The sequence below is a fragment of the Zootoca vivipara genome, chromosome 14 (genome assembly GCF_963506605.1).
Source record: "Zootoca vivipara chromosome 14, rZooViv1.1, whole genome shotgun sequence".
Classification (NCBI taxonomy): domain Eukaryota; kingdom Metazoa; phylum Chordata; class Lepidosauria; order Squamata; family Lacertidae; genus Zootoca; species Zootoca vivipara.
Genome location: NC_083289.1, coordinates 14,575,383 through 14,602,626, shown reverse-complemented (window position 1 = coordinate 14,602,626; position 27,244 = coordinate 14,575,383). Strand labels below are relative to the sequence as shown.

The 27,244-nt window shown below is 44.6% G+C and overlaps 1 protein-coding gene across 3 annotated transcripts; it reads left to right on the top strand.

Moving 5' to 3' along the window:
- The first annotated feature begins 3,232 nt into the window (after positions 1 to 3,232).
- Positions 3,233 to 26,336, top strand: SLC30A4 (solute carrier family 30 member 4). 3 transcript variants are annotated; one of them, XM_035131842.2, is made up of 8 exons: positions 3,233 to 3,328; positions 4,711 to 5,255; positions 13,663 to 13,809; positions 18,736 to 18,889; positions 19,747 to 19,957; positions 21,923 to 22,028; positions 24,554 to 24,688; positions 25,252 to 26,336. In XM_035131842.2, exons 2-8 carry the CDS (start codon positions 4,874 to 4,876, stop codon positions 25,404 to 25,406), a joined length of 1,290 nt encoding a protein of 429 aa, XP_034987733.2. In that variant the 5' UTR covers positions 3,233 to 3,328; positions 4,711 to 4,873; the 3' UTR covers positions 25,407 to 26,336. The 3 variants fall into 3 exon arrangements, with proteins under 3 accessions (XP_034987733.2, XP_034987734.2, XP_060138907.1); XM_035131843.2 differs by lacking the exon at positions 3,233 to 3,328 and adding an exon at positions 3,335 to 3,928; XM_060282924.1 differs by lacking the exon at positions 3,233 to 3,328 and adding an exon at positions 3,335 to 4,035.
- Positions 26,337 to 27,244: the final 908 nt, after the last annotated feature.

The following is a 27,244-nucleotide window of genomic DNA, read 5'->3' as shown; positions in this document are numbered from 1 at the left end:
TGGTGGCAGGAGGGGGCTTTGGGGTGGGGGAGGGGGAGGGGGACATAAACCCAACCATAAAATGGACCACCTTCAACTGTTCGCCTGCATGGGATTCTCCTGTGGCAGGGGAGGGCCCATGGAAGGGGGGGTGGAAAGAAGGCTGAAGCAAGGGTCTTAACCTGACACACTATTTCTGGGTTAGCGGAGTTTGTAACCTGAAGCGTTTGTAACCTGAAGCGTTTGTAACCCGAGGTACCACTGTATACACCAAAGAAATACTAGTGTGTTGGAAATGAAGTAAAGATAAAGGTAAAGGGACCCCTGACCATTAGGTCCAGTCATGACCGACTCTGGGATTGTGCGCTCATCTCACATTATTGGCCGAGGGAGCCGGCGTATAGCTTCCAGGTCATGTGGCCAGCATGACAAAGCCGCTTCTGGCAAACCAGAGCAGCGCACGGAAACGCCGTTTACCTTCCCGCTGTAGCAGATCCTATTTATCTACTTGCATTTTAATAAAGTATTGAGACTTCCCACCACCCCAACATGGGTCCTCTCCATCTCTGTATTAACTGCATATTGAATAATATCTAGTTTATACTTATCAGTTATTTCCATAAGTTATGTCACATGCTGTCACAGATGCTCTCTTACACATGCTGAGCAGTTGACTTTTGATCACATTTCCTCAAAACTGCCATCCAGTTTTTTCAGAGCAATCCTAAATGATGTCAGGGAGACAGCAACATGGCAGCTCTATTGCTTTGTGCCAGCCAAGGCAGTAGCTACGGAGAATGCTGCTTTGCAATTTTTCACTATGCCAATTTCAGGGTCCCTTGGGGGATTTGTGGAGCTATTTATGAAGATGATCCAAAACTTTTGGGTGACAAACCTTGAAAGCCTTTGGCTTATCCTGAATTTTAATGGATTTATCAGTTATAAGGGGTTGCCGGCCATCAATAGATTTTTAAACCATAACCCGAAAGAGCAGCTTGATATGCACAAACCAGCAAGTCAAGTTATTCAAAGTATAAACATTTTCCCCTGCTAATGACTGTGCATTAGTTGACTCCAATAGGCACAGTTTCAATGATTGGTTCAAAAGCTGGTAATCCCATATTTCTTCAGGAAGAGTTAGTAGCCTGTCAGGATTCAACCTCAATCTGTTAGCTGCCATCCATCCTCCAACCGCTTCCTGACACTCACACATAAGGCTTTATGAACCAGAACTTTTTGAATTGTGCTCAAAAATGTATAGGCTGTCAGAGCAGTTGGGCCAAAACAGGTGTGCTATAAGGTGATGCTCTGACCCTAGCTATTAATCTGGCTCCTAGATTTTACACTAGCTTCAGGTGCAGCTTTTCTCCGCCTACCTAAATCTGTTGATAATCTTCTGCACAACTTTAAAAGATACAGGAGCCCCCTTTCCCCTTTAGCATAAGGATGGGCTGAAAAAGGGAAGAGAAGCTACAACCTTGTTTGAATATAAGAACATTTTTTCTCAATACCTTGCCTACTGTTTTGAGTTTTACAGGAAAGGCAAGATAGAAACAGGTATCACCCGTTGATTTTCTGCCTAACATGTAGCTCTTGAAGGTGCAGAATGTCTGCCCATAAGAAGGTGGTAACACTTTGCTAAGCCCAGGAAACCACAGCATTTAGCAAAGCAACGAATCCAGAGGCAAGCCAGAATGACTGCTGTTAATCATGCTGTGAGCAATTAAAAAGGTATCTACGGCAAGGATTTTGTACTGTTATGTCAGCGTTTTTCATTGCAGAGTATTGCTTTGTTCAATCTTCTCAAAAGCATTGTAAAATTTGCACTTCTGCTAATGACCAAATGACCACTGCAAGCAGTTAGCTATTCTAGTTTTTGTGGTTAAAAGATAAAGCTGTTGGTTATGTACAATGTGACTTTTTTGTGCTCTACAAAGAACAGCACATTTTCCATTTGCGTAGGGTAGTGCCCTTGCTTCTCATGAGAAATTATTAACAGTTTTGTTAAACATTTGGTGAGAAGTGGCATAGAGCACAACCGAGGTTTCTTGGTGATGGTCTAGCATGTTGTACTGTCAGTGCAGAATGCCAATCGACACATCTTGTAAGAAATATAATTAATATAAGGCAAGATTTACTTCCAAACCCCATTGATTTCAGTGAGAGTAAAGTATATAAATGCACATTTCCAAAAACAAACAAACCCCAGAGTCCTTCTGGTTGGGGATAATTCAGTGGGAAATTCCCAGTCGTCAAAAAAGACTACAGTATTTATGTATGCTACTACTGTGGCCCATGTCTTGTTAGCCCCTAAATGGAAAACGAGTGAGGTCTCAACCAAAGAAGAATGGCAACTGAAACTGATGGAATACACACATTTTGCAGTTTTAACATGTCCAACAGTCGATCACTGGGGTGTCACAGGTTGATCGTGGCATGAAGTACAAAAAAAAACAAAACCTCAACAACTTTGATCAAGCCCCCCTAAGAAAAACTCAACAACTCCTGGCAATGGCCATGGGTACTAGCTGGCCTGATATAGAATAAGAGAAGAAGAAGAGCATAGGTTTAGAGAAGACTGGAAAATGTTTACTGAATATATGTGTAAAAATTGTGTGCATTTAAAAACACTGGTAGCGTTAACATAATTTCAACAGTGTAAATAAGTTTTGATGGATATAACAATAGATAACTGAATGATTTAGTTCATGTAAAATATTGTGAGAATGAAAAATTGAGGGAGATTAGCTTGTACAACTCTTGTAGGTACAGGTAGGTAGCCGTGTTGGTCTGTCGAAACAAACAAACAAAAATACTTTCCAGTAACACCTTAGAGACCAACTAAGTTTGTCATTGGTATGAGCTTTCGTGTGCATGCACACTTCTTCAGATACCTTAGTTGGTCTCTAAGGTGCTGCTGGAAGGAATATTTTGTTTCAACTCTTGTAGGGTTACAGTAAGCAAACAAACAAACAAACAAACAACAGAATGCAGACAGGAAAGCAACAAAGCAACCTGCATCATAGCTGCCAAGTTTTCCCTTTTCTCGCGAGGAAGCCTATTCAGCATAATGGAATTTCCCTTAAAAAAGGGGATAACTTGGCAGCTGACCTGCATGCGTGCATTTGCTTTAAGGCTTATTTATTGCGCAGGAGGTCATGCAACAACCCTCCTTCTCTAACTGCCTACAATTCCCAGCCTGCCCCGCGCTCCGACTCCATGTGCACGCTTAACCCTTTCGAATCCTCGGCGCCGTTGCTGCAGCGGTTGAGATTCGGAGCTCAGATGGGTGTCAAGAGAATCCGGGCACGTGAAACGGCAGCTGGCTTTTCTTCGTCTCGAAAAGGCGGTGCGTTTGCGTGTGTGTGTGCATGTGCATTGCAACCCCCGCTCCCCCCTTTTTTTCTTGCTGTAACTCCGTGATCCCCAGACCCGAATCGTGAGAACGCGTCTCGCCTTTCTGTAACCGATCAGTCAGCTTCCCAAAGAAAACAGCAAACAAAAAATGGCCGGGGGAGAATTGCTGGGGGGCAAGAGGCGCAGCAGCCGGGACCCGGACGCTAGGACAGCGGCTTGCACATCCGCCATGGGGAAATCTAATGCAAAATTATGATTTTACAAAGGCCTCTCGGAAGCTGTGCGCCTCTGGACTGGCTGGTTTTGGGGGGTTCCTCCTCCTGCTTTGGGAGGTGAATGTGGGGGATGGAGCGATCGGCGGAGAGACCTTCCCTTTCTTAGGGGGAGGCGAAGCTGCTTGGATGAATATTCAGGCATGCATATTTTTCCCGAGAAGCCCACACCCTCTTTTTTTGCTAATCCCCTTGCAAGCGGGCTCTGCCCAGTTGGCTGCCGTTGGGGGAGAAGAGCGCAGGAATCGTATTCTCTCCGACTTGAAGGACATATCCTGAAGCGCTGGATCGCGCGCAAAGCGTCTTCTCCACGGGGGCAGGTAGACCGCGCGTCCCTACGCGCTGCTGTTAGGGACCCTGTTCTTGTGCAGACGTGCCGCGATGTCCCCGCTCCGCATCGGGATAGCGGCTGCGGTTTTCCCTGGCGGTAGGAATCATGCCATTGTCCCCGAGGCACGCCAGCTGTGCCACTGCGCGCTATTGTTTTGGTTACGCGCAGGGAGGCATATGAATTGCGCTTCCCTCTGTCAGTTGCAGGGTCGCCACTCTGTGCTTTTGTATTCAAGCTATGGGGGACCCCGGCTGGATTGGGGGGGGGATAATCCTGTTGATTATGTTGCTTTGACTGTATACTTTATATTTGACTTTCTTCTGAAATGTTTTGATTTTGGATTGTTTCATTTATATTTCAAAATGCTGTAAATCGCTTTGAGATTTTTCTTAAAAATATAAAGCGGTATAGAAATGAAATGAAAAATAAACAATAAGCCACCGGTGTCCCTGGAGCCCTTTCCCCAGTGGCGTTTTAGAAACATTTCCTTCCCTAGAACATCCTGATCTGATGATTCACAGGGTGCCACCAACATCCATGGCACTTTTTTTGCGTAATAGTTAATGGAAGCAGGTCCCTGCCCCGAGGCGCTTGCAGTTAAAGGGATTAGACAGATGGGAGAGGCATGGGATGAGTATGAGGAAATGGGCTACACCTCCTTAGACTTTGTAACCCATCAGGCCGGGCAGCTTATTGCAATCCTGGCACAGTATCAATGGGCAGAAGTTTAGCTCTGTTCCTAACCCGCCCTCCTTTCGCCTTGTGTTGCAGTTTTGATCTCTCGGTGAACTCGGCGCACCTGGCTTCTCCCAGGTGAGAGATGACCCGGGTAAACAGCAAAATGAAGCCCTCTGGCCTGCGAGGGGAAGTTGCCTGAGGAGAAAAGGGCCGAGCGGGCCAGCCCCTGGCTGCGGTGCCGTCCGGCAACCTTACCATGGCTCATTCCAGCATCTGGAACAGCCTCAAGTCTGTGCTGAGGAAGAACAATGACCCCTTGTTCTTGAACGACTGCAGTGCCTTTGACTTCTCCGACGAAGTTGGCGAGGAGGACTTCCCCAGGTTCAACAAGCTGCGGGTCGTGGTTTCGGAGGATGTGCCGGACGCTTCGGCCAACGGGGCCCATGTGGGCCCCCACTCGGACGACGAGTCCTTGCTGGACAGAGACATTGCTCTGCGGACCGCACAGACTGGACCCGGCGCAGAACCTTGTAACAATTGCAACAAGCAAAGGGAACTCTTGAAGCAGAAGAAGGTGAAGAGGCGGCTGGTTCTAGCAGCCTCCCTCTATCTCCTCTTTATGACAGGGGAGCTTGTAGGTAAGAATGCCTTGATCTCTCCTGAGAAGGAGATGTTCCAATCACTTCGCTGTGCCTTCGGGGACAGGCTTTTAATTATTTACTCGCTGAGAGGGCATCTTGAGTAGGTCAGAGCAATGTGCAGGGGAAACAGGGTGGAAAAGGGCATTGCCACCTTTGCAAATTATTGTTACATTCATCGATTCTCCTGAATAGTATGTCTCCATTTGCAAAGTGGAGATTTTGTGTTCCTGTTGGTGATGCTTTTCTGAAAGGATAAAGGAAGTTGAGTAGTAGTCGTAATAATGATAAAACTCTCTCTTTTTAAAAAGCAAAAACAAACAAACCACAACTTTGTATGCCCCCTCCTAGAAAGGTTCAGAGGGTGGCAACACGAGAACGGGCCTTCTCTGCAGTGGCTCCCTGTCTGTGGACGTTCACCTGGCGCCTTCACTATACAACTTTAGGTGCCAGGCAAAAAGGTTCCTCTTTAACCAGGCCTTGATCCGATTTACTTCCTATGCTCTTTTAAAATGGTTTTTTTTTGGTGGGGGTGATTGGGTTGCTGTTCTTATTTTTATTAGGTATTTTGTGATTTTATATCTTGATTTTATTCTGTGAACCGCCCTGAGACCCCCGGGTATAGGGCGGTATATAAATTCAATAAATAATAACAATAACAACAATAATAATGGGGCACTAGGTAGCTCGGTTGGTAGTGCAGGAGACTCTGAATCCCAGGGTCATGAGTTCAAGTCCCACATTGGGCAGAAAGCTTCCTGCATCGCAGGGGTTAGACTAGATTACTCTTGTGGTCCCAATTGTACACTTCTATGATTCTGTGAGGGATGTGGGTGGCACTGTGGTCTAAACCACAGAGCCTAGGGCTCGCTAATCGGAAGGTCAGCAGTTCAGATCCCCGCGACAGGGTGAGCTCCCGTTGTTCGGTCCCAGCTCCTGGCCACCTAGCAGTTAGAAAGCACGTCAAGTGCAAGTAGATAAATAGGTACTGCTCCGGCGGGAAGGTAAATGGCGTTTCCGTGTGCTTCTCTGGCTCACCAGAAGCGGCTTAGTCATGCTGGCCACATGACCCGGAAGCTGTCTGCGGACAAACACCTGTTCCATCGGGCTATAGAACGAGATGAGCGCCGCAACCCCAGAGTCATCCATGACTGGACTTAATGGTCAGGGGTACCTTTACCTTTACGATTCTGTGATCTGTTAGCTGTATGTCACATGCCCAGAAGTAACAGCCTTGAGGCTTTCTCTTGAACTGTGTGGAATTTAACACGGAAACTGTCCCTCTGATGGAGATAACTTCCAAAAAAGTTAGTTGCAGCTAAATTCCATGGAAATCAATGGGCCTCAGCTTAGTCCCATTCCATTGTTTTAACTGGCATGATCATAATGGATTGTGACCATTGTATTTGTTACATGCATAGTTCAAGCTCTTTATCTGACATTCATCCTGTATAAAATCGTGCGGTTATTCTGGAGCATGTGCTTTTGTTTTTGTTTCAAAACCACAATGTTTTCCCCACCAGCTACTTCTTATGTTGAATGTTCCACCCACCCCAGTTGGATTTATGCCAACTGTGAACATTAATAAGTGTTTGTTTGTGTAATACTTGCATAAATACATGTCAAGATTTAATCACATGGATAAAATCACATGGTTAGGTTAAAATCCCAGGATAAAATCACATGGTTAGGTTTTTTCATTTTGATAGAACAAATTCATCAAATCATCAAATTTACCGGCCATAATCTAGCATACATACCGTAGGCATTCTTAAACTCCATTCATATGGACGGCATTCAAAGACTGCACAATACTGCAGGTACAGATATTACAACAGCCTTAAGTAGCTGCAAATTATACTGTAATCTATAGAATTTGTTCATATAATTGTAGAGTTGGAAGGGACCGCAAGGGTCATCTAGTCCAACCCCTTGCAATGCAGGAAACTTTTTGCCCAACGTGGGACTCGGACCCATGGCCCATGAGATTAAGAGTCTCATGCTGTACCAACTGAGCTATCTCTTCAGTCAGTGCGCTCATCTCACTTTACTGGCATATAGCTTCAGTCAGTGTGATTACTTGGACGTATATAATTTGTATTCCTGGACATTCCGTTTAGATTAGATATTCTGAGTTCTCGCAGCTAGCAGCACCCTTTTTAAGGCGGCCAGTCATGGGCGTACCCAGGATCAAAACTAGGGGGGGGGCAAGGGGAGGGGCCAAGGCACGGAAGGGGAGGGGCCACAAAGTGGGCGGGAACAGTGAACTCGCGCTCCGCCGGGCTGTGCCCCTCCCTAGAAGCAGGGCTGGTGGGCGGAGGCGGAGCCCAGCCCAGCGGAGCGCGAGTTCAGCGTTCCCGCCCGCCGCGCCGCGCCGCGCTCTCTGGTTCCCCGCCGCGCTTGGCCTTGCCAGAGGGCGCGACGGGGAGCTGGAGGGAGGGCGCAGCGCGGCGGGCGGGAACGGCGAACTCGCGCTCCGCCGGGCTGTGCCCCTCCCTAGCAGCAGGGCTGGTGGGCAGAGGCGGAGCCCAGCCCAGCGGAGCGCGAGTTCGGTGTTCCTGCCCACTGCGCCGCGCTCCCTGGTTCCCCGCCGCGCTTGGCCTTGCCTGAGGGCGGGCCGGGGAGCTGGAGGGAGGGTGCGGCGCGGTGCGGCGGGAATGGCGAACTCGCGCTCCGCCGGGCTGTGCTCCGCCTCTGCCCACCAGCCCTGCTTCTAGAGTAGGGCAGCTGCCCTAACTTGCCGCATGGTGGGTACGCCCTTGCGGCCAGTAGGTATTGGTAACTAAGCAATGAAACTTTTCAGAAAAATTACAAAAAAACAAGAGGACTTATTTAAGCAGTGTTTGGATTTTTTAAAAAACTTTATTCTTTGCCCTGCAGCCCAGCGACTGGATCTGTGCTACTTTTCTCCGTATGTTTCTAAAAGTCATGTGAAAAGTTTTGTTGTATAAAGTTCCCTGTATAAAGTTGCAATTTGGTCAATGATGGCAAATGAGGGTTGTTTCCAGCCAACCCAAACTTCGTTGATGTGGTTTTGAATATGGTTTCAAAGGCCTGTGTTTCACCATGGCAGAAATTAAGAGAGACTCCGCAGTCTGGAAACCCTCAGACAGTCAAGTTAAACAAAGCAAACGCAGTTGTTGTGTTCAAAAAGATAGTTTTTATTAATTTTTTCTAATTTACATTTCAAGATAGTCATTTAGACAACCTTAAATCAATGACTCCCCTTCTTCTCTTTCCGTGGTTCATTTTGCATACAATAAAGGTAAAGGGTTAGGGACCCCTGACCGTTAGGTCCAGTCGTGAACAACTCTGGGGTTGCGTCGCTCATCTCACTTTACTGGCCGAGGGAGCCGGCATATAGCTTCCAGGTCATGTGGCCAGCATGACTAAGCCGCACGGAAACGCTGTTTATCTTCTTGCCGGAGCGGTACCTATTTATCTACTTGCATTTTGACGTGCTTTTGAACTGCTAGGTTGGTAGGAGCAGGGACTGAGCAACGGAGCTCACCCCGTCATGGGGATTCGAACCGCCGACCTTCTGATCGGCAAGCCCTAGGCTCTGTGGTTTAGACCACAGCGCCACCCGCGTCCCTATTTTGCATACTATACATCCCTGCATATTTTACATGAACTAAACCATTCAGTAATCCATTGTTACACACCAGCAAAACTTATTTACACTGCTGAATTTATCTTAATGCTACCAGTGTTTTTAAATGAACACAATTTTCACCCAAATAATCAGTAAACATATATTCTTCTTGTTCTCTTATTCTGTATGTTAAATCTGCAAGTTGTGCATATTCTATCAGTTTCAGTTGCCATTCTTCTTTGGTTGGGACCTCGCTCATTTTCCATTTTTGGGCTAGCAAAACACGGGCCGCAGTAGTAGCATACATAAATAATATTTTTGGATACCTGGGTGCAGTGGCTGACTTTTCAATCTCCACAGGAAAAATAGCCACCTGGCTTATTATTTCCCCCCACGCCGCACCAGTTTTCAGCTCTGAACCTCCTAAGCTGCTTGCACAAAGATTTGTGATCAGCCAGCCATGAGACGGGCCTTTGTCCTTCATGGCTCATTGAAGGTGGCAATGAGACATCAGGCTCATTATTGACTGGGATGTTAACATGCCCTTTTTGAAATCTCTTCTACAAAGGCGGCAATAAGGAGACTTTCTTTTTTCTTACTCTCCTATGGTGATTGGGTTGCTGCGGACACCCCTCACCCCGCCGCTTCCATTGGCAGAGAAGTGCCTCTGGGATTTTGGGCAACATCGTGCCCATCGTGCCCATTGGGGGCAAGATCTCACCCAAAATTGGCGCCGATGGCGACGGGGTGCATAGCGGTGGCAAAGTGGGCAGCGACAGGAGCAGGGAGGTAGTGGCAGGGCGGAGAGGCACTTCCCGGTGGAGGAAGGGGGGACAGGAAGAATAGTTTGTGAGCCAAGCACTTATTCAGAGCAGTGCTAAAGACCTAGAGGAGGAGGAGAAACTTTATTTTAGGATCTGTACCTCGTTTTCCTGGTACTATGCATATGCCCACACTCTTCCTCCATGCCCAGGTTTAGCCATCTAATCACAGGGACAGGAGAGGCACATTAATCCCGCACAATAGATCGGGACATGTGATTATTGTTGGTACTGGAAAAAAAGCCATGGAAAAGGTTTGTCTGTTTTTCAGTGTAGTTCAAGGCTACAATGGTTGTGTCCCCGCACTGCAAGTACAGTCATACCTCCGTTTACGACCACAATTGGTTCCGGGGAGCCAGTCGCTCCCCGAGGCACGCTTCTGTGTGTGCGCGAAGCGCCGATAGAGCGCTTCTGCGCACACACACGCTGCGCAGATCGCTTCTGTACATGCGCGAGCTGTGCAGATCGCTTCTGCGCATCCGAGCGCCGCAGAACCCAGATGTAAACACTTCCGGGTCCGCGGTGGTCGGAAACGGAAGCAGTCGCAAATGGAGGCGGTCGCAAACCGAGGTTTGACTGTAGCGCTTCTTTATTTGAAATTGTTTTTATTTGTTTTTAGAAGTATAACATTATAACAATACATACATACACACACACATTTACAGATTCCTCCGAATCTCTGGACCTCCCACCTCCCCTTCATGGGTCCTTATTATTAAACCTTTTCTACTGAGTCTTTCCCAATAATCTGAGTTTTATATAACTCCATTGTCTCCATAGTACTTGTTGCAACCCTGCTAGTGTTTTCACCTGCTTACAGCGGTCTCCAAGATAAATTATGAATTTCCCCCATGCTTTGTTAAAGTTCCGGTCTTCTTGGTTCATGAGCTTTCCAGTAAACTTTGCCATTTCGGCATAGTCCAATCAGGGGCGGAGCAAGGTGGGGGTGGGGAGGGCCGCCCTGGGTGTCATCACCAAGGGGGGCGACATTTGGCGCGCTGCCCGCCCGCGACTCCTGCCTACCCCGAGCCGTGGGGAGGGGGGGAAAGGGGGGTAGTTTCGCTGCTCTGTTTTGACACCCCCGCTCTCCCGGACTGCTGGAAGAGGCATGCAGGGAGAAGACAGGAAGGAGGCAGGCGAGCAAACAAGTGGAGGGTAGATGCAAGGAGAGCAGCAGAAGGCCTGCAACCCCCCCAAAAGCTCAACAACTCCTGGCAATGACAATGGGTAGATCACAAACAGTCTTTTTACACTGTGAGTAGATCGCAGTCTCTTGGGAGTCCAAGATTTCAATGAAATTTCAACTTGGGAGTCCAAGATTTCAATGAGTGTGGGGGTGACAAGAAATTTTCCGCACCAGGTACCACCTGACCTTGCTACGCCACTGATTCCGATAGCTTGATTTGTCATTCTTGTCTGGTAGGGACTTTTTCTTCTTTCTATCTCTGGGCTAATAGCATCCTAGACGGCTGTCGTCGAATACATAAAAAGTCTTTTCTGCTCCCTTGGAATATCGGCACCTATAATTCCTGATAAAAAAGGCCTCTGGTGGTTGTTGTTTTTAAACAAAAGTTCATTTAAACATTTTTTTATGTATCATTTCCCAGAATGCTTTTATTACCTTACAATACCACTACATATAATAAAAGGTGCCTTCTTTTTCTTTACATTTCTAACAGATGTTTGTACCTTACTGGGAGTATGTAATAATAATAATGATAATAATGATAATAATGATAATAATGATAATAATAATAATAATAATTTATACCCCGCCCATCTGGCTGGGTTTCCCCAGCCACTCTGGGCGGCTTCCAACAGAAAAATAAAACACAGTAATCTATTAAACACTAAAAGCCTCCCTGAACAGGGCTGCCTTCAGATGTCTTCTAAAAGTCTGGTAGTTGTTTTCCTCTTTGACATCTGTTGGGAGGGCATTCCGCAGGGCAGGTGCCACCACCGAGAAGGCCCTCTGCCTAGTTCCCTGCAACTTGGCTTCTTGCAACGAGGGAACCGCCAGAAGGCCCTTGGTGCTTGACCTCAGTGTCCGGGCAGAATGATGGAGGTGGAGACGCTCCTTCAGGTATACTGGACCGAGGCCATTTAGGGCTTTAAAGGTCAGCACCAACACTTTGAATTGTGCTCGGAAACGTACTGGGAGCCAATGTAGATCTTTCAGGACCGGTGTTATGTGGTCTCGGTGGCCGCTCCCAGACACCAGTCTAGCTGCCGCATTCTGGATTAATTGCAGTTTCCGAGTCACCTTCAAAGGTAGCCCCACATAGAGTGCATTGCAATAGTCCAAGCGGGAGATAACTAGAGCATGCACCACTCTGGCTAGACAGTCTGCAGGCAGGTAGGGTCTCAGCCTGCGTACCAGATGGAGCTGATAGACAGCTGCCCTGGACACAGAATTGACCTGCGCCTCCAGGACAGCTGTGAGTCCAAAATGACTCCCAGGCTGCGCACTTGGTCCTTCAGGGGCACAGTTACCCCATTCAGAACCAGGGAATCCTCCACACCTGCCCGCCTCCTGTCCCCCACGAACAGTACTTCTGTCTTGTCAGGATCCAACCTCAATCTGTTAGCCACCATCCATCCTCCAACTGCTTCCAGGCACTCACGCAGGACCTTCACCGCCTTCACTGGTTCTGATTTGAAAGAGAGGTAGAGCTGGGTACCATCCGCATACTGATGAACACCCAGCCCAAACCCCCTGATGATCTCTCCCAGCGGCTGCATGTAGATGTTAAAAAGCATGGGGGAGAGGACAGAACCCTGAGGCACCCCACAAGTGAGAGCCCAGGGGTCTGAACACTCATCCCCCCCACCACTTTCTGAACACGGCCCAGGAGGAAGGAGTGGAACCACTGTATAACAGTGCCCCCAGCTCCCAACCCCTCTAGACGGTCCAGAAGGATGTTATGGTTGATGGTGTCAAAAGCCACTGAGAGATCCAGCAGGACTAGGAAAACAGCTCTCTCAATTACTGTTTCAATTATTGGAGGTGGGGATGACATAGGAGGATGCTTGATAAAACCCACAAACCTCTTCCCCTTCTCCCAATTTTAGCAAAACATTTTGGCTTTCCAGAAACAGCGGCTAAGTGGGCTAAATTACAGATTAAGCTGTAACAATAGATAAGGATCCCTTAATTGGAGGTGAACCTGCAACGCAGAGATTGAAAACTACAGCTGCCTTAAGTTATGAAAATGGTATCAATCCTTTGAAACAGCGTTCACCAACCTGGTGGCCCCGGATACTTTGGACTCCGATTCCCATCAGTCCCCAGCCAGCAGTTGCCGCTGATGGGAGTTGTGGTTGAAAACATGGAGGGCGCCAGGTTGGGGAAGGCTGCGTTCGGAGATGGCTTATTTGAGTAAAGGTTCGCAGGCAGATGTTGCTGCCTAATACAGTGGAACCTCACTTTTCGAATGTAATCCATTCCGGAAGACCTCTGTTCGACTTCTGAAAACTGAGGATCAATGGGCGGTCAGCAAAATCCTTTTAAAAAATGGAAAAACACGCAGTGGAAGCCGTTCGATTTCCGAAAACGCGTCCGAAAACGCAAGCAATTACTTCCGGGTTTTCAGTGTTCAGATTCCGAATTGTTCGGCTTCTGAGATGCTTGAAAACCGAGGTTCCACTTGTGCTTGTTGCTACAGGTCCTTTTAAAACACACCCTAGCATATTTACACCAGGGCTATAAACCATGTTTAGTATATGTGCATTGTACGAGAAGTTTTTTTTCCCTGCTAAGGACTTAATATGCTGTAATGGCCTGGAATTATTACGACCCTGGAGCAGCTGCATTTATTCATTTGTTGATATACACTTTAAATTGTAATGTGTGAATATGGCAAATGATGTGATTGTGTGTGACTGGCAGCTGCTCCCTTTTGCGGGCACACTTGGTTTTACTTCTCTCTAGCATAGACCCCTCAGTATTATAGACCTAACATATATTTTCCCTCTAAATTTGCACGTCAAGGTGGATACGTTGCCAACAGCCTAGCAATCATGACTGATGCGCTTCATATGTTAACTGACCTCAGTGGCATTATTTTGACCCTGCTTGCTTTGTGGCTATCTGCAAAATCACCGACCAAAAAATTCACCTTCGGATTTCACCGCTTAGGTACGTAATCTTTTTTAATTATTATTGTTGTCGTTCTAATCGAGCTGCATGTACCAATATATGTAAGTGCTGAATCTCTAAACAGTGTGAACTCTTACTTCAGGGGCTTGTAGCCTGTGAGGACTATGTTTAAAAGTTGATTTAAGAAGTTAAAGTAGGCGGTATGGGTGGGGGGAGGAATATAAAGCCACTTTTACCTGTATATAGGAGACACATTTTTGCAAACACTTTGTTGTGTTCATGCATCCCCCCCTCTTCTTTTTGCTTTCCCGTATATCTTCAAAATAGAATCATAGAGTTGGAAGAGACCACAAGGGCCATCCAGTCCAACCCCCTGCCGAGCAGGAAACACCATCAAAGCATTCTTGACATATGCCTGTCAAGCCTCTGCTTAAAGACCTCCAAAGAAGGAGACTCCACCACACTCCTTGGTAGCAAATTCCACTGCCGAACAGCTCTTACTGTCAGGAAGTTCTTGCTAATGTTTAGGTGGAATATTCTTTCTTGTAGTTTGAATCCATTGCTCCGTGTCCGCCTTCTCTGGAGCAGCAGAAAACAACCTTTCACCCTCCTCTGTATGTCATCCTTTTATATATTTGAACATGGCAATCATATCACCCCTTAACCTTCTCTTCTCCAGGCTAAACATACCCAGCTCCCTAAGACGTTCCTCATAAGCTTGTCAGTATCCTTCTTGAACTGTGGTGCCCAGAACTGGACACCCAGAACTGGAAATATCTTCAGTGTTCAACGTTATTTGCATCGGGACCCTTATTGCAGTGTGAGGTTCCATAGGCAGAAGCTACTTCATCATGTGCACAAAAAAAGAGGGCAAGGTCAAGCCCTGTAGCTCAGTGGTTAGAGAATCTGCTTTGCATGCAGAAGGTCCCAGGTTCAATCCTCAGCATCTCGAGGTAGGGGACGCGGGTAGTGCTATAGTTTAAACAACTGAGCCTCTCGGGCTTGCTGATCAGAAAGTCGCCGGTTTGAATCCCTGCAACGGAGTGAGCTCCTGTTGCTCTGTCCCAGCTCCTGCCAACCTAGCAGTTCGAAAGCACGCCAGTGCAAGTAGATAAACAGGTACCGCTGCGGTGGGAAGGTAAACGGCATTTCTGTGCGCTCTCGTTTCCATCACGGTGTCCTGTTGCGCCTGAAGCAGTTTAGTCCTGCTGGCCACATGACCCGGAAAGCTGTCTGTGCACAAACACCAGCTCTCTTGGCCTGAAAGCGAGATGAGCGCCACAACCTCATAGTCGCCTTTGACTGGACTCAACCATCTAGGGGTCCTTTACTTTTTACCTTTTTTACCAGGTAGGGCTGGGAGAGAACAGTCTGATGTCCTGGAAAGCTGTTGCCAGTCATTGTTGTGGTTTAGGGCAGCTTCCCGTGCTCTGAAGATATAAGGCAGCAATCCCATATTCGCTTCCCTGTGTTTAAGGCAGGCATCCCCAAACTTTGGCCCTCCAGATGTTTTGGACTACAATTCCCATCTTCCCTGACCACTGGTCCTGTTAGCTAGGGATGATGGGAGTTGTAGGCCAAAACATCTGGAGGGCCGCAGTTTGGGGATGCCTGGTTTAAGGCATCCCTTTTAAGACAGCTGCTGTGGTGCAGTGGTTAGAGCAGGGCTGGGGAACCTGTGGTCCGTCAGCTGTTACTGGATTACAAGTCCCATTCTTCTTGAACTTCGGCCATGCTGACTCCCACATCATCTGGAGGGCCACAGGTTTCCCCCATTGCCAGGTCAGAGCATCAATCTTAGAACCATAGCTGCCAAGTCTCCTGTTTTTCGCGGGAAACCCCCGGATTTTAATCCGTTTCCCGCTGTTATCCCGAATAGAAAAAATCCCGGAAATCCCCCGGATTTCCTACCTGCCAGGGAGGCTCCATTTCGGAAATCAGGCAGCGCCGGCACCGGAAGTTGCTTCTACGCATGTTCAGACATGCGTAGAAGTGACTTCCGGTGCTGCGCTGCTGCTGATCCCACATTTTTCAGTGGGAGACTTGGCAGCTGTGTAATTTAGAACTGGATCGCACCCCCACCCAGCCTTCAAGCCCACTGGGAGATCTTGGGCCAGTCACACACAACTCCTCCTTCTGACTTGCAACCTAAGAACATAACAAAGGTCTGCCCAGTTTAGCATTCTGTTCCAGTGGCATAGCGTGGGATGCCAGAACCCTGGGCCGTATGGAGGGTGGTGGGAGGGAAATGAACAGAGTATGCATGCGTGTTCAATTGCCTAATGGTGTCTGCGTCACCCAGGAGATCACAGCCACAGATATAAGAAAAGAAGAGGTGTTAAGTTGTATGGTGCAGTCACTTCCTGGTTTGCATGGAGAAGCCGTTTTCAGATTTCCACCCCCTAACAAATCTGCGCAAGGGACCTCCTCATGCTACAGCACTGTTCTGTTTGCACAGCGACCAACCAAATACCTGTGGGAAGCCCATAATCATGTGTAGCTTTGTGCTTCTTGGTTAGAATGTCAGATTAGGACTTGAGAGACCAGGGTTCAAATCCCCGCTTGGCCATGAAGCTCACTGAGTTACCTTGGGCCAGTCACTGCCTCTTAGCTTAGCCTGTTGAGATTAAATGAGGAGGGGGAGAATCGTGTCTGCCACCACACGGAAGAAAAAAAAAGTGGGATATAAATGTAACAAATGAACAAGCAAACAATATAACTTTCTTAATAATAAATGCTGACTTAGGCCCATTGATTTCAGAGGAGCTGTGTATTGGATTGTGGGTAAATTAACAGACGTGTCTTTAGAAACTATTACAGTTTATCTCCTAAAGCCAGGGCAGCATCCACCAAAAGTTTCCAAGAACATTTACCAACTCTTAGAAAGGAAAGTTGCGAAACAAAAAAAAGTGTGTTGCAATTAAAAAATGCACAGGCTCAGCTCTGCTTCATGTCTGTGTTAGGTTAGTCTCTGATCAGATTATTCAATTCGCTGTTTATTTGACTTCTTTTTTTTAAAGCTATAATTAGATTTTTTCCCCCAGTCGTGCTTTTTGTTTTTAGTTCCAAATTGTAATGGGGGCCTCATGGGAGATGCATAATAACCCTAAGTGCTGGGGTGTATTTAAATGCCTTTGAAAACGACTCCTGGCCCTGGTGGGTTATATTTCAGTCATAAGGATACTCATGCCACAAAATTAAAAACTATTGAAAGAAAAGGTTTGTTGCTGCCAAACTCCTTATCGCTGGAGCTGGAGGAAGACTTGCTACTGTACAGTACAGTACAGTATGGCTTTATAATGAATTGATGGGCTGATACTGTAAGCCCAGTGTGCAGGAAAATGTCTCTATCTAGGAATAAAAGCTTGGCAGCCTGAGTTATGAAATCTAACCCTCCTCCTAGATGAAGTAAAAGGAGACTTTGGAAATATTTCTTCCCTCGCAGGCCTGTTAATAGTTTCTTCAATGTTTATGCTGCTTTTACATTCTGTTTGCATGTATTACATGGTTTTCTTTCTCTTTTTTCCATTTTTTGCTTTTATTGTTTTGTTTTTATTGTTTTTATTGCATTACAACAACTTTAGAAAAGTACCAGTAATTAAAACCAAATTGAAGACAAATTGCTTTGAGAATACTCAGGCATTATTATATGACAGCACCAGTTACTTTTATTCTAATGTTTCTTTTCTTTTGTATCACATGGTTTTACCACACTGTCCTGTGTATGATTACTCGGAAGTAACTCCCAAGTATTCAATAGGACTTTCCCCTGGGAAATCTACTTGGATTACTGCCTTAATATTTGTTCATTTTTATTTATTTAAAACAATTTATAAATCTCTCAGTATTGGAAATGTATTTAAGTGGTGTACAAAAATACAAAATCAGAAACAGCAAAACAATATAGCAAAATCAGAAATCGATAAATTACAGTATTATTGTATTTTTTAATGTATGCATGTCCTCTAAGTCACCCTGGTTGTTTATTTTTTAAGGTAGTAGAGAAAATAGCTTATATTGGGCTCATAAGACTGGGAAGAAGTTGAAAGTTTTTAAGTTCAGTTTCTCCTAAGAAGCTAGCCTATTGATGGTGTGTTTTTTTTTTTAAAAAAAGAACCTGTGACAGCTTTGCAGAGTAGCTGTCTTGCGGCCAGCTAATCTGTGGTGCGGTTTTTGCTAATTAAAAAAGCTTGTGATGTACGACCAGGACTTTCGAAACTGGGGGTTCCAGGGAATCTTTAGATTCCTCAAAAGCTTAAGTGGGATTGCTCCATAGTTTATCTGAGATTTCTCAATGATAAAAACAGGGTGGCCGCCCTCAAGAGCTTATTGGGGATTGCTTAAGGAGGAATGAAAGGGGTGGTAAGAAAATAGGGTTACCTATTTAATTGGTTTGTTTTAATGATTTGCACTTATTGTGTGTTTTTAATTGAATCCTGTTTCAATTTATCCCATGAGTCACTTGGTGGTCCTGCACTAGGAGAAAGGTGGGAATGTAAATAAAATGAAATAAAATAGATGGAAAAAGAAAACGGGGCTCTTGCACTTTGGGTAGCTTGTTGTGGAAGTTACAACTAAAGGTGTAAGAGCTCTGCCTTTTGCATCTGACCTCTTTCCCCTGCTGCCCTAAGCATGTGTTGTTGGGTAATCTCCCCTATGAAGAAAGGTGGCAGCATTTTTGGGTCTTTATATTTTAGGGAGATGGCGAGTAAAAAGTTACATGATTTTGTAAAATCATATGTGGAGAAGGTGGATAGAAGCGGGGGGCGGATTCCTTTCATAACACTAGAATTCATGGACAACAAAAGTTATTTTAAACATTTTTTTCAACTCCTTATATTTTATTTTCTTAACCCAGCCCGGATTCAGTGTAACGAAAAGTACCGTAGAAATAGTAAACGTTGTAGGGTATTTGTGCGCAGGTGCTCTTGTAACAGTGCTGCTGTTTTTCTTTCTCTCTTCCAGAGGTGTTGTCTGCCATGTTCAGCGTCTTGCTGATTTATATCCTCATGGTTTTCCTCTTGTACGAAGCTGTTCAAAGGACCATCCACATGGACTACGAAATCAATGGGGATATTATGCTGATTACAGCAGCCATTGGGGTAGCGGTCAACCTTATGTAAGTGTTCCGTTTCCTTCTGTCGAATGTTTGCCAGCAAGGGACTCCTGTGAAGAAAGTCCCAGAACCGCCTCACTGTTTCTCTCTCTCTTTTTAAATTTAAGCTTTTATTTGTACTTTTCAAGTTTAAACATTTCATTAGTTTTACAAGCACTTTATCAATTCAATATTTGACTTCCTTCCCCCTCTTTCTGCGGTTCCTTAATTTTTTTTGCTTTTAAAAATATCTTCTGCATATCCAAATTCATTTAATTTGCTCCTTTGCCCCATCATTTCTTTATGCCGGTCTGTCACATATCTCCTGTCAATCCTCTTCAAATGCCCCAAAGGGTACCAACTGGATCTCATTTGTCAGAAAGACCCAGAAGTCACTCCTTTCAGAAGAGAGGTTCAAAAAGCCTCAGCTGCCCTCAATGTTCCCCTGCCACCATCAGGGATTCAGAATGGACATTCTATGATGCTGACTATCCTCACGACTATGGTGTAGTCAAGAGGCTAGAATTAGTCCAGTTTGGACTAATTCTTTTACCTTTACCTGTAGTAATAGTCACGGATATATCTACAGTAATAGCTAGTGATGGAACACCATGTTCATTCTGAGGCAGCCTTAACATTTGAGACAAAAATGAATTTTCAAAAAATGTTTTAATATATATGTGTCCACGGGTCCTTTACTTTACTAGCAGCTCGCATTTGTGGTTTGCTCTCTTCATGCTTACGGAAATGGGGGTTAAAATATTGCAACCTTGGGATGAAACATGTGCTTGGGATGAAACCTTGGGATGAAACATTTTTTTGGGTCTTTCTCCTTATCTCTGTTTTATTCTCAACTTGTTTCCTTCTGCTTTCCCTTTCAGCATGGGCTTTCTGCTGAACCAGTCTGGCCACCTGCACTCCCATTCACATTCCCCTGCCTCTGTTCCTCCCTCCAATTCCTCTTCTGCCACAACTCTTGGGCACGGTCACGGTCACGGCAGCCTGGCAGTGAGAGCCGCCTTTGTTCATGCCCTGGGAGACCTGGTGCAAAGTATAGGCGTTCTTGTAGCTGCATACATCATTCGTTTCAAGGTAGGGCTTTTCACTTGCAAACAAAGACATTTCTCACCTTGGGCAGGTCAGCTCTTGAACTCCACAAGAGTATGTGCTCTCAACTTTTTTTTTCCAGCGGAGGGTGCATGCAAGGGATTTGCGTGCAAAACTGTTGTTCTGCTTAGCTCAGTGGGGAAATTATTGTGGAGCATCAATACCTTCCAGGAGCTGTAGCGTTGGACAAATTAGGATCTGGGGGCTAGGTGCTTGTGATATAATAGGCCAGGGGTCCCCAAACTAAGGCCCGTGGGCTGGATGCGGCCCAATCACCTTCTCAATCCGGCCCACGGATGGTCCGGGAATCAGCATGTTTTTACATGAGTAGAATGTGTCCTTTTATTTAAAATGTATCTCTGGGTTATTTGTGGGGCATAGGAATTCGTTCATATTTTTTTTAAAAAAATATAGTCCGGCCCCCCACATGGTCTGAGGGACAGTGGACTGGCCCCCTGCTGAAAAAGTTTGCTGACCCCTGTAATAGGCGATGCATTTCAGCAGCATGCTGTTACATATTTAATTTTGGGCGGTGGGGAGGGGGAGTGTGTCAACAACAACAACAACAACAACAACAACAACAACAACTTATTTATACCCCACCCATCTGGCTGGGTTTCCGCATCCACTCTGGGTGGTTCCCAAAAAATTACTAAAAACACGACAAAACACCAAACATTAAAAACAGGGGTCAGCAAACTTTTTCAGCAGGGGGCCGGTCCACTGTCCCTCAGACCTGGGGGAGGGGCGGACCATATTTGGAAAGCAAAAATGAATGAATTCCTATGCCCCACAAATAACCCAGAGATCCATTTTAAATAAAAGGACACATTCTACTCATGTAAAAACACCAGGCAGGCCCCACAAATAACCCAGAGGTGCATTTTAAATAAAAGGACACATACGCATGTAAAAACACACTGACCCCCGGACCGTCTGCAGACCAGAGTTAGAAGGTGATTGGGACAGATCTGCCCCCCCCTCCGGGCCTTAGTTTGCCTTCCCATGATTAAAAACTTCCCTAAACAGGGCTGCCTTCATATGTCTTCTAAAAGTCAGGTAGTTGTTTATTTCCTTGGCATCTGATGGGAGGGCATTCCACAGGGCAGGCGCCACCACCGAGAATGCCCTCTGCCTGGTTCCCTATAGGATATGGCAAATTTGGACAGCTTGCCTTGCTTAAATCAGCCTAGCGGCACAAGAAATATCAGATTCTCTGTTCTGTATACAGTATAGAATCATAGAACTGTAGAGTTGGAAGGAACCCTGTGGATCATCTAGTCCAACCCCCTGCAATGCAGGAATAAGCTGCTGTGCCATACAGGAATCGAACCTGCAACCTTGGCGTTACCAGCACCATGCTCTAACCAACTGAGCTGAGTACCCCCCACTACATTTTCTAGGCTTAGCATGGTGTATGTCCTCTGGGTGCAGTGCTCTGATGGGAGAGTGCCTAGCTTAAAAATCCTTTGCGCCATACCTGCTTACTGAAATTGGCAAGGAAAGCTCTCCCTTTTGTTTGGGAACCACAGGAAATGTCATCTGCAGGGATGAGAGGCAGGTCCTTTTTTCCTTTTGGCCCAGTTCAGTGGAGCTTTTTCCAAGGGAAGCCTGTGAATGCTCAAAACAATTGATGTGTAGAATCATTGTCAACTTACCTTTCTATGCATTGTAGTACTCGATACATATTTATATTTTAAAACCAGCGTAGATTTTTAAAATGTTATAAGCCACTTAATCAAAAATGGTTTCCATATAGATATGTTTTTTAATGTTTGATGTTTTGTTGTGTTTTATAATGTTGTAAGTTCGCCCAGAGTGGCTGGGGAAACCCAGCCAGATGGGCGGGATATAAATTAAAAATTATATTATTATTATTATTATTATTATTATTATTATTATTATTTATGCAGATGTAATCTTACCAGGCTTTAACCTCCTTTGTTTCAGCCAGAATACAAGATTGCTGACCCTATATGCACATATGTATTCTCAGTCCTGGTGGCTTTCACAACATTTCGGATTATACGGGACACCGGAATAATTGTACTTGAAGGTAATGACTCCTCGAACTTTTATATTCGAGATGCCCCTTCAAGAGCACGTAGAAGCAACGAGCAAGTGGAAGCAACAATGGCTGTATTACTTACTTTGATTTTCTAAATAACTTTCAAAATCTTGATCAATAGTTTTGAAAGATTGATACATTTCACTGTATGTGGTTGTCTTAAGGGGTGATTTGTCACTGAATCTCAGCCGGACACCTGAGGTTTACTCAAAATCTGTGTTGATCATTTCAGTTGTGCTCAGGGCTCCCCCCCTCCCCAGCCAGAACTCAGTGAAATTCAGTTCTGGCACCTCTCAGGTGGGTGCCATTGCCATGCTAAGAGAATGAGGGAGGTGTGGAAAGAAGAAAGACTCCTTACCAGAGAGGAATGGCAAACTAAGCTGTTGGATTGCGCCGAAATGGCAAAATTGACCGGAAAGCTCAGGATCCCAGAAGACAAAATCTTCAAGAAAGAATGGGGGGAAACATTATAATTTACTGTGTTTAGGAAACCACTGTAAGCAGATGAAAACATTAGCAGGATTTTAATAACACTTGTAATGTAACGAATAATATGGACAGATACAACATGTAGATTAGAAAATAATATGCAGTTGAAAATGTTGACAATAGGACCCAGGGAGGGGATGGTGGGAAGCCTCGTGATTCAGAGAAATCTCTATATATGAATATGTATTTGGTATTGTTATAACTTTATATTTGTAAAATTAAATAAAAACGATTTCAGAGAATGAGGGAGGTGTTCATGGTGAGTTCTGGCACCTCTTTTTCTAGAAAAATAGCACTGGTGGTACTTCACCCAGAGGACTTAAACTTTTTATTATGCTATCAACTGAAACATGTGTTTATCTGGGAGATTCCACAAGTTACCAGTTATCAGCCAACAGTGTCAGAAGCTGTGCTAGCTGTTGTGGACAGAAAACCCTAATAAGGCAATTCCAAATGGCTCTCCCATTCTGCTTTATTGAATGTTGGTTCCCTTTAATACTGCAGATTTACAAGAACTCACCCATCAAATTCCTAGCCACCTGCCATGAACTGTTTTCATGCAGGTCTTTTGCAATCTCAGCCCAATCCTAGATTTGCCTTCTTGTGTTTACTCAGGTGTAGGACTGTGTGATAAATCACCATATCATGGTATTGAAATCAAATCCTGATAAGTGTTTCAACAAAGCAATATACCTGTAAACAAAAGGTGGACACTTAACAAATTCCCAGGGCTTTTTTTTTTTTTAAATTAATTTTTCTGTTTTACAATTTAGAATACTCATTTAAACATCCTTAAAGTATCAGTGATCTCCCTTCTTCTCTTTCCACGCATATCATAAATCTCTGCATATTTTACAAAAACCATTCAGTATTCCATTATTGCATCCATCAAAACTTAATTACACTGTTGAATTTATCTTAATGCTGCCAATGTTTTCACGTTTGGCCTTTGGACTGATGCAGTTACCCTCCCCTAAGGTTTTATCTCATAATGGTTTTATCTTACTTGTAGATTTTTAATTTTAAAATTGAATTTTAACATTGTATTAATCTGCATTTTAACTGAATTGTTTCTTTTATACTTGTGTTGATATTTTTGTTGTTAGCTGCCCTGAGCCCGGTCTTGACTGGGAAGGGCGGGATATAAATAAAATTATTATTATTATTATTATTATTATTATTATTATTATTATTATTAAGTGTACACAATTCCCCCCCATATATTCAATAAACATTTTCTAATCTTCTCTAAACGTACCGTATTGGCCCGAATATAAGCCACAGCTGACTATAAGTCGCACCTTTAAAATTAAAGGTGGGGGAAAAAAAGACAATACCCGAATATAAGCCGCTCCCTTAAAATTCCGCAGGCACTCACACCTGTTCGTTTTACCGTATGTCTGTTTCAGCAGCGGCATCGTAAAAGCCAGTTTTTGTAAGGTCGTGAATTTAAGTTGCACTTTAACTTTTCACGGTCAGAATTTGGTAAATAAAATAAAATGAGGCTTATATTCAGGCCAATACGGTATGTTCTTCTTGTTCTTTTATTCTGTATATTAAGTCTGCAAGCTGCACATATTTTGTCAGCTTAAGTTGCCATTCTTCTTTAGTTGGGACAGCTTCCAGGGCTTGTTAAGAAAAGCCCGCTTTATAACATTATTGTAGAAGGAGTCTTGCTTCAACAAACTTTAATTAAGATTAGCCACAGTTTAGTTTTCTCATCTCCCACTAGATGGGAGGAGCAACTGTGGCTTCTTCAGTGCTAAGTGAAAACGGGGCCAATTTGTCAATGGTTCCCCAAAATTGTTGAGAACCAGTGCAGTACTATCTTCGAATAAGTGTTATCACTAGAAATGCAGAAGATGAAAATGTTTACACAAGTGTTTTCCCTTGAGGCACTTTCACAATGTGACCAAATGCCTGCTTTTCATCCTTTTTTAATACTCTACTCAAGTTTAATATAATGGTATCACATAATAATAAATAATAATTCTAAACATCTGAAACTCATGTCCTCCTTTTAGGAGTTCCAAGGCATTTGAATGTGGATCGCATTAAAGAAGAGCTAATGAAAATTGAAGATGTGTTTTCAGTGGAAAGCTTGAATATTTGGTCATTGACTGCAGGAAAAACCATTGCCGTAGTCCACTTGCAATTAGGTAAAACTGGGAATCATGCAGAGCAAACGGTTGTGTTAATGAAGCAGAGTCATGTGATTAAATTCAATCAATAATTTTTTGGGGGAGGTGTCATATTTGTGGTTTGCTAACCATAAATTAGGGATGCGGGTGGCGCTGTGGGTTAAACCACTGAGCCTAGGGCTTGCCGATCAGAAGGTCGGCGGTTCGAATCCCTGTGACGGGGTGAGCTCCCGTTGCTCGGTCCCAGCTCCTGCCAACCTAGTAGTTCAAAAACGCGTCAAAGTGCAAGTAGATAAATAGGAACCGCTACAGCGGGAAGGTAAACGGCGTTTCCATGTGCTGCTCCGGTTTCGCCAGAAGCGGCTTTGTCATGCTGTCCACATGACCTGGAAGCCGTCACTCTTGAAAGTGGCATCCCAGTGCTTTAGATGCGCGGTGTGAAAGTAGCCTCTCTTCCCACAGCTCCCTGCCCAGAAGTGCCTTGGATATCTCTGCCATTTTCCTCCCCTGTCCCCCCCCACTGATAACGATCGTTCTACTCATGTTTTGGTGGTACTTACTGTGTCTTCCTTGCTTTCCAGTTCCTGGCAGTTCATCAAAGTGGGAGGAAATCCAGTTGAAGGCCAGGCGGTTGTTGCTGAGCACATTCGGAGTCTATCAATGTTCAATCCAGCTTCAGAGTTACATGCGAGAAGAGAACAAATCGTGTGCAAACTGTCAGAATTCCAGTGCCTAATTTTTCCACGCTTTTTTTCTTTTTGGGAGGACTCGCTGCCTTATTCTTCTTAACCTTTGCAGCCAAAAGACCACGAAGCAATAAATGCAAGATTTGCAAATGGAATGGAATCCCTTAGGGCTGGACTAGTATTGGCAATCCTCTTGCAACAAGAAGGGTTTGGAACGGGGTCAGAATTACCCTTTCCATGACAACGTATTGTAACTTTCTCGCTCGCCGTTCCTTTTGGCCAGGGTTTTCATGCCAATATATATACATATCCAACAAATTGTTTACAGATCACGTTGCGGTTGGCGGATACCTCGTAGAGCACACTTCCTCGTTGCCATTTGTGACTTCCAACAGTGCTTGCCTGTTTTCCTAAAGGGCGCCAAGAATTAACTACTTGAGTTGAAAAAGAGTTGCCAAGCTGGATCATGTCTGTGATCAAAAAGGTTAATGATCCCTGAACTGGTTACACCATATTTTATCTCTCTCCAACAGCTATGTTTTTTTACTACCTTGCCTAAAACAAAAACAAAAAACGATGCTGCAGGGATAGCAGAACATTTTTTATAAGTTGTCTCTCTTCATTCAAACTTGAATACAAATTGAGAAGTATAGCTTTTGCAGTAACCAGTCCTGGAAATTTTAGCTTTAACCTACGATCCAAACCAGAAAAGGTCTTTTCCTGGGACAAGCTATCGGTTGTTTATCTGAAGACTTTGGGGCTGGACCCACTACGTTTGTAAGGAATAGTTGTCTCTTGTATCTTTCGGCGTAGGACTTTTACCATAGAAAAGCATATTTAAATTTCTTTTCAAATATATATAATTTACTTTGAGACGATTCTTATTGATCATCTTGGATATCTAACGTTTTAGCCTGCTTCAAGAGGCTGTTTGGTTAAGCATGAACCTTAATTCTAGTCAATAAACATGTCGTAGGGGACTTTTTGTGATTGATTTGCCTCTTGCAAGAGAGGGAGGCCTTATAGAAACCACATTTAAAGCAGAGATCCAATTGTTAGGTGTACTGTAGAATAGCCTGTACCAACTCTGTGCCCTGCAGATATTGTACAGCTGCCACCATCCCCAGCCAGCACAGAATTGTGGTCCTTCTGCATCTGAAGGGTACTGGGTTGGTGGAAGTTGTAGACATTCAGGAAATAAAGAGAACGAAGGCTTCAGATACACTGCAGCCCCCGAAACTTACAATTGTGAGCATATGGTTTCCATTTCACCTTTCCATTTCCTCCCAATAAATATTGATTTTGCATGGCAATGTATGCTAACGTGTGCCAGTGAAATGTTAGTGATTTGGTGAACTGTACTGCCTTTTAATCAAACGGAAGGACACCCACTGTCCATTATTTTTAGGTTGTCGTTCTTCTCCTAGCAGTCTAAAAGTAAAATGTTCAGTTGTTTTGACCTGTGTTGAATTGCAGGCCTTCAGAACTGTTTTCCAGGCACCAAATTATTACTGGATTCTTCCTAAAACTTTTGAATATAGAGAAGGTGAAATCAGGAGAAGGAACTGCAAGACAAGACATGTTGCTTCTGGAGCATAGCTAATTCAAAGCCAGATACCACGTGAATTAATGGTGTAGAAATTTATATTTTGAAAATGCCAGGGATTTGACCTCTGATTCTTTACATCTAAACAGAACTATCGGTGTGAATAAGATTGCGGTGTAACAAATACATGGTATAATCTCCTGGAAAGGTTTGATCTTCAACTCTGAAATCCGAAGCAATCAATATTTTAAAGCTTAACTTGCCACATTTTATTTTCCTCCATAGTTTTTGTATCACCTGTAAATAGGGCTAAAGAAACCAAAAAAGAAAATAAGCCCACTT

Coding starts and splice junctions, on each gene's coding strand:
- SLC30A4 (XM_035131842.2), top strand. CDS start 4,874: ATGGCTCATTCCAGCATCTGGAACAGCCTCAAGTCTGTGCTGAGGAAG. Junction 18,890..19,746: donor GGGGTAGCGGTCAACCTTAT/GTAAGTGTTCCG, acceptor TTTCCCTTTCAG/CATGGGCTTTCTGCTGAACC. Junction 19,958..21,922: donor CATACATCATTCGTTTCAAG/GTAGGGCTTTTC, acceptor CCTTTGTTTCAG/CCAGAATACAAGATTGCTGA.